General features: G+C 38.8%; 1 protein-coding gene and 1 non-coding gene across 2 annotated transcripts; one reads left to right on the plus strand and one right to left on the minus strand.

The window, feature by feature from the left end:
* Nucleotides 1-1186: 1186 nt before the first annotated feature.
* Nucleotides 1187-4052, plus strand: LOC133785636 (uncharacterized). Its single transcript, XM_062224857.1, has 5 exons — nt 1187-1673; nt 2055-2281; nt 2378-3559; nt 3744-3837; nt 3928-4052. Exons 1-5 carry the CDS (start codon nt 1187-1189, stop codon nt 4050-4052), a joined length of 2115 nt encoding a protein of 704 aa, XP_062080841.1.
* Nucleotides 4053-6929: 2877 nt separating this feature from the next.
* Nucleotides 6930-7036, minus strand: LOC133787668 (small nucleolar RNA R71). Its single transcript, XR_009872674.1, has one exon. It is a non-coding gene; the product is annotated as a small nucleolar RNA R71 (small nucleolar RNA).
* Between the last annotated feature and the right edge of the window lie 3375 nt (nt 7037-10411).

The following is a 10411-nucleotide window of genomic DNA, read 5'->3' on the forward strand; positions in this document are numbered from 1 at the left end:
TTAGTCAAATCTGTGCCTATTTGGATTTGGTTGCCTGACCTTGGGTTGCAATATTGGGGAGTTAAATGTCTGAGTGCTCTAGTAAGTACTATTGGTAAGCCTATTTTGGTAGATAAAGTCACAAAAGATAGGTGTATGGTGAAGTTTGCTAGGGTGTTAGTAGATATGGAGATTTCTAAAAATTTACCCAAAACAATCAGTTTCCTCAATGAGAGGGGCCAACTGATGGATCAGATAATAGAGTATGAATGGCAACCCACTCAATGCTCATGTTGCAAATCATTAGGCCATTCTGCTGCTTTATGCAAGAGGAACCAGGAAGGCGTTTGGTGGAAAAAGGAGGTGGTGCAAGGGCTTGAAATATCAGAGGAAATTCAAATTGTTGCAGTAGAGTCCACTAATGATTCAGGGACAAAAGAGCTTACAGCTTCTGATACTGTGCTTACGATTAAGAAAGATGGTCCAGATATTGAGGAGATGCAGGGTCATATGTCTAAACAGGGCTGTAATACTCAGATGGAAAAATGATGCAAAATGGACAACACCTAAACATTTTAGGGGCAAGAAACCAGCTGTTGCTACAGACAAATCTACATTCTGAATTCTTTCAAAGTGCTACAAGATCGAGCAGTGGAGGTAACAAATTTGGGGTTGACTTCTACTAACATTCTCAATGGAGGGTAGTACTATTCTTAGTTGGAATGTTAGGGGCTTTAACAATAAGAATAAACAAAGGTCCCTTTTATCTTTTTGCCATTGCAATAAGGTTGGCCTAGGAGCTTTGTTTGAAACTAAGCTTCGAGGCAATAAAGTAGAGGAGTTTATGACGAATGTTTTTATTGGTTGGGAGTTCTATAGTTGCTTGGTTAGTGAGGGTAGAATTTTACTGGTTTGGCATCCTGGTTTTGTCTCTATAAATGTTCTTCAGGTCAGCCTGCAATTTGTTCATTGTCAAGTGAATTTTAGGGATAGAAATCAGGTTGTTTGTATGACCTTTGTCTATGGTAAAAATGCGGTTGAGGAAAGGCATGTTTCATGGCAGGATTTAGCTTCTTTGGTGTTTCCTGTGAAGCCGTGGCTTATGGCTGGTGATTTCAATGCGATGTTTGACTATGATGATTGAATTGGAGGGCGTATTATTACAGAATTCGAAATGGCTGATGCTCAATAGTGGAGAGCTCTTGGTATGGCGGATAAGTTGCGATCTATTGGTTCTCGCTACACTTGGACTAATAAACAGGAGGCTGGGGCCAGAATTTTCTCTATGTTGGACAGAGTGTTTAAGAATGAAGCTTGGATGGACATGTTCCCTCATTCTGAAGTTTTAACAAATTGGGATTTAATTTCTGATCACTACTTTTGTCTTATTAAATCCACTGTTACTGTGTTGCTGGGGGTGAAACCTTTCAGGTTTTATAATATGTGGATAGAGCATAAGGATTTCAGAAGTACTGTGTTGAACAACTGGTTTCAACCTTTACAAGCTCATGGTTTGTCCTGCATAATGAGGAAATTGGATAAACTTAAATATGTGTTGCGTAAGTTTAATAAAGAAGCGATTGGAGATGTGACGATTAATTATTCAGTTGCTAAGGAGCAGTTTCAGCAGGCTCAGATTGCCCTCCAGCAGAATCCTCATTCAGAGACCCTTAAAGATTCTGTTCGGACTACTGGTATAAGGCTGTCTATTCACTCCAGGATATATGAAGGCTTCATTAGATAGAGGAGCTAGATTACTTGGCTTCGCTTTGGCGACGAAAATTCTGCCTACTTTCATGCGTGTTTGAAGCAGAGAAGAGCTTCTAATATGATCACTTCTTTTATTGATGATCATGGTAAGATTCATGATAATTTTGAGGATGTCGTTAGTCACTTTATTCATCATTTTAGAAGCATTATGGGTAGTTCTAGCTCGGCTTCCATTGATATCCAGCAAGATTGTTTTATTCATGGTGCTGTTTTAAATTTGGACCAACAGTTGGGTCTGTAAAAGCCTTTCACAAAGAAAGATGTGAAAGTTGCTTTGTTTCATATCAGCTCTGTTAAAAGTCCAGGTCCGGATGGTTTTGGTGCTGGATTTTATAAGTTTCTATGGAAGGATATTGGAGATGAGATTTCAGGTGCTATTTTGGGATTCTTTGACAAAGGTAAGCTGCCTTCTGAGATAAATAATACTACTCTTTCTCTCATTCCCAAAGTGGAGAATCCTTCTAAGGCAGTGGATTTTAGACCGATTTCTTGCTGTAATACACTTTATAAGTGTATTTCAAAAATGATTTATGTGAGATTGACTAGGGTGTTATCAGTTTTAATTAACCAAAATCAGGGTGCTTTTGTTCAGAATTGTTCTTTGGCTCATCATATCTTTATATTTCAGGACCTTATTAAAGGTTACAATCGTAGGAATATTTCCCCTCGGTGTGTTTTGAAGATTTATTTGAGTAAAGCTTATAATACTATTGACTGGCTATTCTTAGAGAACCTTTTGAAAGCATTATGTTTTCCTAGTAGGTTTATTCATTGGATAATGGTGTGTCTGAGGGGAACTACCTACTCGCTTATGTTGAATGGGAGGATTCAAGGGAAGTTTATTGGGCGGAAAGGGCTTAGACAATGGGATCCAATATCTCCCTTATTGTTTGTTCTTGTTATGAAATATCTTACTAGACTCCTTATTCAAGCCTCGCATCATAAGGATTTCAGATTTCATCCCATGTCTAAAAATCTGAACTTGGTTAGTCTCTATTTTGCTGACGATCTGGTGTTATTTTGTAAAGGGAATGTTCGCTCTGTCCAAATTCTTCAGGATGGTTTTTCTCAGTTTAGTGGTGCTTCGGGTTTATCTATGAATTTGGCCAAATCTCATGTTTATTTTGGTGGTTTGACAGTTGAAACTAAGAAGGATATTCTGGACTGTCTTAACATTGAAGAGGGTTCTTTTCCTTTGAAGTATCTCGGTATCCCTCTCCGTCCTACCAAATGGAAGGATGGTGACTGTGGGATCATCATAAAAAAGATACATCTTCGGTTGCATTCTTGGGCTAGCTGTCATCTTTCATTTGCGGGTCGTGCTCAGCTCATTTACTCTATATTACTGGGTATTAGGTCCTATTGGATGAGTATTTTCTTACTTCCCCAAAGTGTCACTCTTGAGATTGATAGGCTTTGTCGGAATTTTCTCTGGGGTTCAAAAGGTAATCGAAGTAAACTGCATTTTATAGCTTGGGATCATGTTTGTTTGTCGAAAAGCTTGGGAGGCATTGGGTTCAAGGAAGGATTGAAATGGAATAAAGTTGTATTGGCCAAATATGTTTGGGCGTTATCTTCCAAACAAGATCTAATTTGGGTAAAGTGGGTTAATAAAATTTATCTCAAAGGTATGAATTTTTGGGAGTACAACCTAATGGCTGATGTGAGCTGGTATTGGAGGAAGTTGGTGCATCTGAGATCCTTTCTGACCAGATGTACTTTGGAGGATGTAGCTTCAGGTAGGAAGATTCAGTTGAACAATCTGTATATGCTGCTGCTTCATCAGAGCAAAGTGAGGTTTGCCAAAGTGGTTTGGTACAGTTTTTCCCTTTTGAAAACACATATTTGTTCTCTGGCAGTCTGTCCTTGGTCACCTTTTGACCCGAGACAATCTTCTTCTTCGATCGATCCCTATTGATTCTCCCTTATGCCCAGTCTGTGAGATAGATTTGGAGTCACATGAACATCTGTTTTTTGACTGTTTGTACTCTCAGCATATTTTGCATAAGATCGCTAATTGGTTGGGTATTTCTATATGGCTTTCCAAATTCTGTGAATGGATTGCTTGGATGGATGGGAGGCCTAAAGGTTTATATCAATGAATCTTGGCAGCTACACTTGCTGCTGCTGTCTATTTCATATGGCTGAATCGCAATTCATGTATTTTTAATTACTCAGCTATTTCTAGTAATAGAGTTCTTTTTCTGATTAAGGCTAGCTTAAAGGCTACATTATTGGGTATTGCTAGGAAGAAGCTTGGAATACTTGAGAAGACTTTTCTTGATTCTATGAATCAGTTGTAATTTGTTTGTTCTTGTTTGAGTTGTTCTGAGCTCTTTTTGAGCTTGTGCTTGTAATTGTTGGTTGATTCAATGAAGTTTCTTTCAGAATCAATATATATATATATATATTAGGAAAAGGAATACTCTTTTGATAGTTACTCAATTTTGAACAAAAATTAAACTACTCTCTTGATAATATTTTTTAGAAATATTAATTATGCATATATAATTGGATTGGTCAGTTGTATTGGATTTAAAATTTTGGATCTAATCCAAACTAGTTAGAATTGGGCATCCCACGTTTTATGGTCAGTTTGGTTTGTTATTTACAAATTTTGCACACCCATTATCTAAAAGAACGCATGCCCACTGTTGGCGTTGGTTCTTGGACCAATGCTAACTTCAGTTGTGGTGGTTTTTTGTAATAAGATAAAAAAAAATGAAAGAAACAATAAAGATAATATTTTAGAAAAAATTTCTTAAGAGTGAGAATTATATTGCTTAAAAGTTTTCATACATCACTCTCCCCCCTATAGAGTGTTAGTAGGATTTCCGAGATTTTACCATTCACTCCTTCTCATGGGGTGCCCATGTTGTCTTGACTTATCTTCTCATGAGCTTTTCTAGTGACAGACAAACCCCTTGGCAATCAGACTTCTCCCTGGGAGTTCTTGTTGTGGTGCTTTCATTTGATGTGAGAGATCGAGATAGCTTTCTGATAACTCTATGATTTAGAGTTATTTTTATGAACTTTGAACTTGTTTTTGGTTGAAAAGAGTGATGAGGGTGTTGTTAATTGTAAGTTTGTTTAGTTTTTACCTTTATTTTCTAATTAGTGTGTCAATTCAAGAGTCTTGTGATTTGTTGGTAGTAATTGTAAATATTTATGTAAATATGTGTGTTTTGTTATCTAGGAAAGGAACCTTAAACTCGCCAAGGGAATCAAGGGAATCAAAAGAAAAAGGGGACAGAAAGTTGGAATTGCTGCTCGAATGCTGTAGACCAAAATGTTAGCAAATCTGGAAAATGAAGACTGACGTGGACAAAAGCCAAATGCATTTATTTACTGATCTCAGCGCCTATGTGGCACCCATTTAAAGAATTAAGTCAGCTGGCTGAGGTGGCAAGGAGTAATGGACCAAAGATGGAAATGGGCTTTCTAATTAGGGTAAGGTGAAAAGGAAAGTACCCTAAGAAGAAGAGTTCAGCAGAAATAGAAGGGTGGAGGACACAGTACGTTGATGATCTATCATTTTGAGCAAGAAGAGTACAGAAAAAAAAAAGAGAGAAAAACAGAGAGATACACAAAAGGGAAAGATCAAAGAAGCTCACGGCTAGGAAGGAAGAGGGTTTTAGCACAAGACTTTACTACTCTCTCTTTCTTCTACATTCCCTCTTTTGTAGTGTATACTCTTATTTAGATTAATCTGTGAACTGTTGTTACCATGGATGAACTATTTTTACATGGGATTGTAATTTTCAGTTTAGACATGAACTAATCATTTTGAGATTTGGATGGCTATGAACCCTATGTTATGACTTATTAATGAAATGCATGAGTTTAGTAATTTTCCTTTGTTCATTCAAGTGAGATGAATGTTAAATGATTGTTAATTACTGGCCATGACTAACAATTTAATTAGCTAGATCTGATTTTGGGAAGAATCTATCTAGTGGAGTTAACTTGAATGATACAAGAGGAATACCATGTTTAGGTAGTTCTTAGTGAGTGAAATAGGAATATTTTACTACCTTGTATAACCTGAGATTTGGTGTGTAATTGCTTGTGTTTACAACCTGGTTTAATATAGGAATGTATTGAATTACGTTGTGGAATTACCTCAGTGGGTTTTGGAAAAATCTCACTGGCTTATTTAGAAATCTGTTAACTCTGTGCATAATTGCTGAACGATTGCTATAACAACTGGGCAGATCAACATAGGGGGAAATATCCATTCAGATCCATTAGTCCATAGACACTTTTCTCGAATTAAATTTTGCTGACATCTTAGCCACATTTTAATTAGAATTAATTGCAACCATTTAATTTTAGATCCATATTACATTCATTCTCATAATTCCTTTTTCTTTTACTTTTAAATTGTTAATTAGTTGGTTTTGCATTTGCTTAATTTGAAATCCCTGTGGAGACGATACTCACTTACTACTATATTACTCGTTGCAGACTGCGTATACTTGCACATTTTAATTGCTTAAATTTACGCAACAAGTTTTTGGCGCCGTTGCCGGGGATTGAAAATTAAAATTTGGTATTATCAACTAGTTTGCAATTTATTTCTGTTTGTTTTTAAGTCTGCTTGTTTGGGCTGTGTATTTTCAGGTTTCATCTAGTGCATGAACAAACAAGAAGACTTTGAACTTGCTCTTATTGACCCCAAAATTGAACGCACTTTCAGAAAAAGGAGAAAGGCACAAAAGGCTAAAAGCCGCTGCACTATGGCTGAACATGTTGACGACGAAGGGGGTGCCCAGAACATAGTTAATCCTATTGTTTTGGCGGATGATAGAGCCAGAGCAATAAGGGAATACGCTGCCCCCATGTTTAATGAGCTCAATCCAGGCATTTTGAGGCCCGAAATACAAGCACCCCAGTTTGAGCTCAAACCGGTCATGTTTCAAATGCTCCAAACCGTGGGGCAGTTTAGTGGGATGCCAACGGAAGATCCTCATCTCCATCTTCACTCATTTTTGGAGGTGAGCGATTCTTTCAAGCTACAAGGAGTAAGTGAAGAGGCATTGAGGCTGAAGTTATTCCCGTTCTCTTTAAGGGACCAAGCTAGATCATGGCTCAACACCCTTCCTCCCGATTCGGTTACAAATTGGAATGACTTGGCTGAGAAATTTCTAAGAAAGTACTTCCCTCCCACCAGAAATGCAAAGTTTAGAAGTGAAATCATGTCGTTTCAGCAGCTGGAAGATGAGTCCACTAATGACGCGTGGGAAAGATTCAAAGAGCTTTTAAGAAAATGTCCACACCACGGTATCCCACATTGTATACAAATGGAGACATTCTACAATGGTCTCAATGCAGCCTCTCGGATGGTATTAGACGCTTCAGCCAATGGAGCCATTCTTTCCAAGTCTTACAACGAAGCATTTGAGATTTTGGAAAGAATAGCAAGCAATAACTACCAATGGTCAAATACTAGAGCCCCTACAAGCCGAAAAGTAGCGGGTGTTCTTGAAGTAGATGCTCTAACCGCTTTAACCACTCAAATGGCCTCAATGACCAACATTTTAAAGAACATGAGTATGGGAGGAAATGTACAGCCAGCTGCTGCCATTCAAAGTGCAGAAGTATCATGTGTGTATTGTGGGGACGGGCATACTTTTGAGAATTGCCCTTCAAATCCAGCTTCGGTCTTCTATGTGGGTAATCAAAACTCCAACCGCAACCACAACCCATATTATAACACTTACATTCTAGCTTGGAGGCATCATCCAAATCTGTCATGGGGGGGTCAAGGAGCAAGTTCAAGTGGAGCACCAACACAAGAAAAACAGTCATATCCACCGGGATTTTCTCAACAACCACACCAACCTCAAGGCTCTCAAACAAGTTCTTTGGAGAATTTAATGAGAGATTATATGGCCAAGAATGAAGCTGTAATTCAAAGCCAGGCAGCTTCTCTTCGGAATTTGGAAATTCAATTGGGGCATTTAGCTAATGACTTGAAAAATCGACCCCATGGTTCCTTGCCTAGTGACACCAAAAATCCAAGGAAGGATGGCAAAGAGCAGAGCAAAGTGGTGACTTTGAGGAGTGGGAAAAATATGGAGTTAAATGAGGAGAAAGATAAGCGAAAAAACGAGCCCACTTCAATCCAAATTGGTGAAGAAAAGAGGGAAAACTCAGCAAGTTCAGCTGCTGAGTTTACCCAGAATGCTACAACATCAGTTCAGCAATCTGAGGCAGAAAAATGTTTGAGCAAGCCACCTCCACCATTTCCTCAAAGATTTCAAAAACAGCAACAAGATGGCCAATTCCGAAGGTTTTTGGACGTTTTGAAGCAACTCCATATCAATATACCACTAGTGGAGGCCTTGGAGCAAATGCCAAATTATGTAAAGTTTTTGAAGGACATTTTGACTAAGAAAATGAGACTTGGTGAGTTTGAAACGGTGGCCTTGACGGAAGGCTGTAGTGCCATGTTGAAGAGTAAAATTCCTCCTAAGTTGAAGGATCCGGGTAGCTTTACAATTCCTTGCTCTATTGGTGGAAGAGATGTGGGTAGAGCTTTATGTGACTTGGGAGCTAGTATTAACTTGATGCCTATGTCTATTTTTAAGAAGTTGGGAATTGGAGAAGTGAGGCCAACTACAGTCACTTTGTAATTGGCATATCTTTCTATGGCACACCCGGAAGGAAAAATTGAAGATGTTCTAGTGTAAGTTGATAAGTTCATTTTTCCAGCCGATTTCATCATTCTTGATTATGAAGTGGATAGAGATGTTCCCATTATCTTGGGTAGGCCATTTCTAGCTACTGGGAGGACCTTGATTGACGTGGAAAAAGGGGAGCTCACAATGAGAGCTCAAGAAGAACAGGTAACTTTCAAGGTATTCAATCCTATACGTTCTCCAGATGAAGTAGGAGATTGTTTGGCCATCACTGTCAAGAACTCTAATATGGAGGAAGAGGTACCCACAAGGTATAGCAAGAAAGTGAGCATGAGGCTATCTCTTAAAGAATTTGAGAGCAACAATGAGCTAGGGGCAAGTATAAACAAGGAATCGTCTCATTTGCAAGTGCCACGTAGAAAGAAGAAAAAGAAGTGTGGTAGGAAAGCTCATTCCCAAAGGTTTGAAGTGGGGCAGCGGGTGTATTTCTCTAATTCTAAAATGAAAGCAAGTTCCAAACAACTAGCATCAAGTTTCTCTGATTCATTCTTGATAATTAAAGTCTTTCCTTGTGGTGCATTGGACTTGCGTGATGAAATTTCAGGAAGAGAGTTTAAAGTGAATGGCCAGCAACTTAAGCACTACCTTGGAGGGGAGGTCGATAGAGCAAAGACCTCCATCACTTTGAAGGATGCTTGAAGGAGAAGGACTATGGGCTGCCATGTATTTAATGTATCACACTTGGGCAACCCATAAGTGAAAGAGACAGATTGTGAATAAATAATATATGTAATTAAGTTTGGGGTGTACCACCCCTTGTAAAAAGAAAAAAAAAAGAAGAAAAAGAAAAGCAAAAAATATAAATAAATATATATATAAATACATATACTTGTGTTTTCTTGAGGTTACTAAGTGTGTTTGCTGGTGTTTGTAATGATTTATTGCAGGGGAAGAAAGGAAGCTGTAATATGGGAAGTTGGACAAGCTCGGTTATAAGACAGAGAATTTCCAAGAAGCTGGAAAGTCCCAGTTGTTATAGCATTGCTTCAGCATTTATCAGGGACGCAGGAGGAAAAAAATGCTATGCTATATCAACTGGGAGCATGTTCTTCTGAGAAAGTTTGAGGCCCTTATAAAAAAAAAGGGCGGGGGGGGGGGGGGGGGGGGGGGGGGGGAAGAGCTAAAATAGATTATTTTACCTAACAAATTAAATAACCCCAAAATTCTAACCCAGCCCTCTATTTTCTTCATCAGCTTCTTCTCCCCCCTCCACTTTCTCCAGCCGCCACCCACGACCCACTCAACCAGCCCCTCACCGAACCACCACCACAAACCCACAACCAGGCCGACAATAGAGCCCAGCGACCCTCACCAGGCGTGACTCTGCTCCGCCTCTCTGTCCCACATAGTACCTGCGCAAGTTTCGTGTTCTTCCAGCGTGGGTAACTCACGCTTTGGGTCCATTCTTGGCTATTGAATCCATTAAACATGTTTTCTGGCGTTGTTGACGAAAGAGAGGAGTCCCATGGCGAGGATTCCGAGTAAAGAGGGGGTTTCCTTTCCTTGTTATTTTATTTTCTGTTAATTTCTGTTATTTTGTGTTTTGTGACTGTTCTTATTGTGTTTTTAGTTTAGGTTGTTTAAATTGTGTTTTAGCATTGAACTTTAATAGCTGTGATTGTGTGTTGTTTGTATTTGTGGTTGAGAGATACTGTTGTTTGGTCTGACTTAGCGTAGCGCTCGATGATGATATCATCCACCTTCCTCCATTTGTGTTATGCCCTGATTTTATGTGTTAAATATGCTAGTTTAGGTGCTATTGCTATCTTTAATGCCATCTATTAGTGATTCTTTCAATAGTTGTGTGCTCATGCTATCCCACCATGCTTTGGATCTCTAGAATAACCAACATCTTGAGAAAGTTTAAGCTTCTAGAATTGGTTAGTGTAATCCTTGAGGCAAAATCCTAGCTAGCTTTACCACTTAGAAATGATCTAGGCCATCCTTGGACGTTTGGG

This window comes from Humulus lupulus, chromosome 6 (genome assembly GCF_963169125.1).
Source record: "Humulus lupulus chromosome 6, drHumLupu1.1, whole genome shotgun sequence".
Classification (NCBI taxonomy): domain Eukaryota; kingdom Viridiplantae; phylum Streptophyta; class Magnoliopsida; order Rosales; family Cannabaceae; genus Humulus; species Humulus lupulus.

Excerpts from the sequence above, each read along its gene's own strand:
- LOC133785636 (XM_062224857.1), top strand. The coding sequence starts at position 1,187 with ATGGCGGATAAGTTGCGATCTATTGGTTCTCGCTACACTTGGACTAAT. Across the intron at positions 1,674-2,054 it reads AGATTCTGTTCGGACTACTG|GTCCGGATGGTTTTGGTGCT; the intron begins GTATAAGGCTGT and ends TTAAAAGTCCAG. Across the intron at positions 3,560-3,743 it reads AAGTGAGGTTTGCCAAAGTG|CATATTTTGCATAAGATCGC; the intron begins GTTTGGTACAGT and ends TTGTACTCTCAG.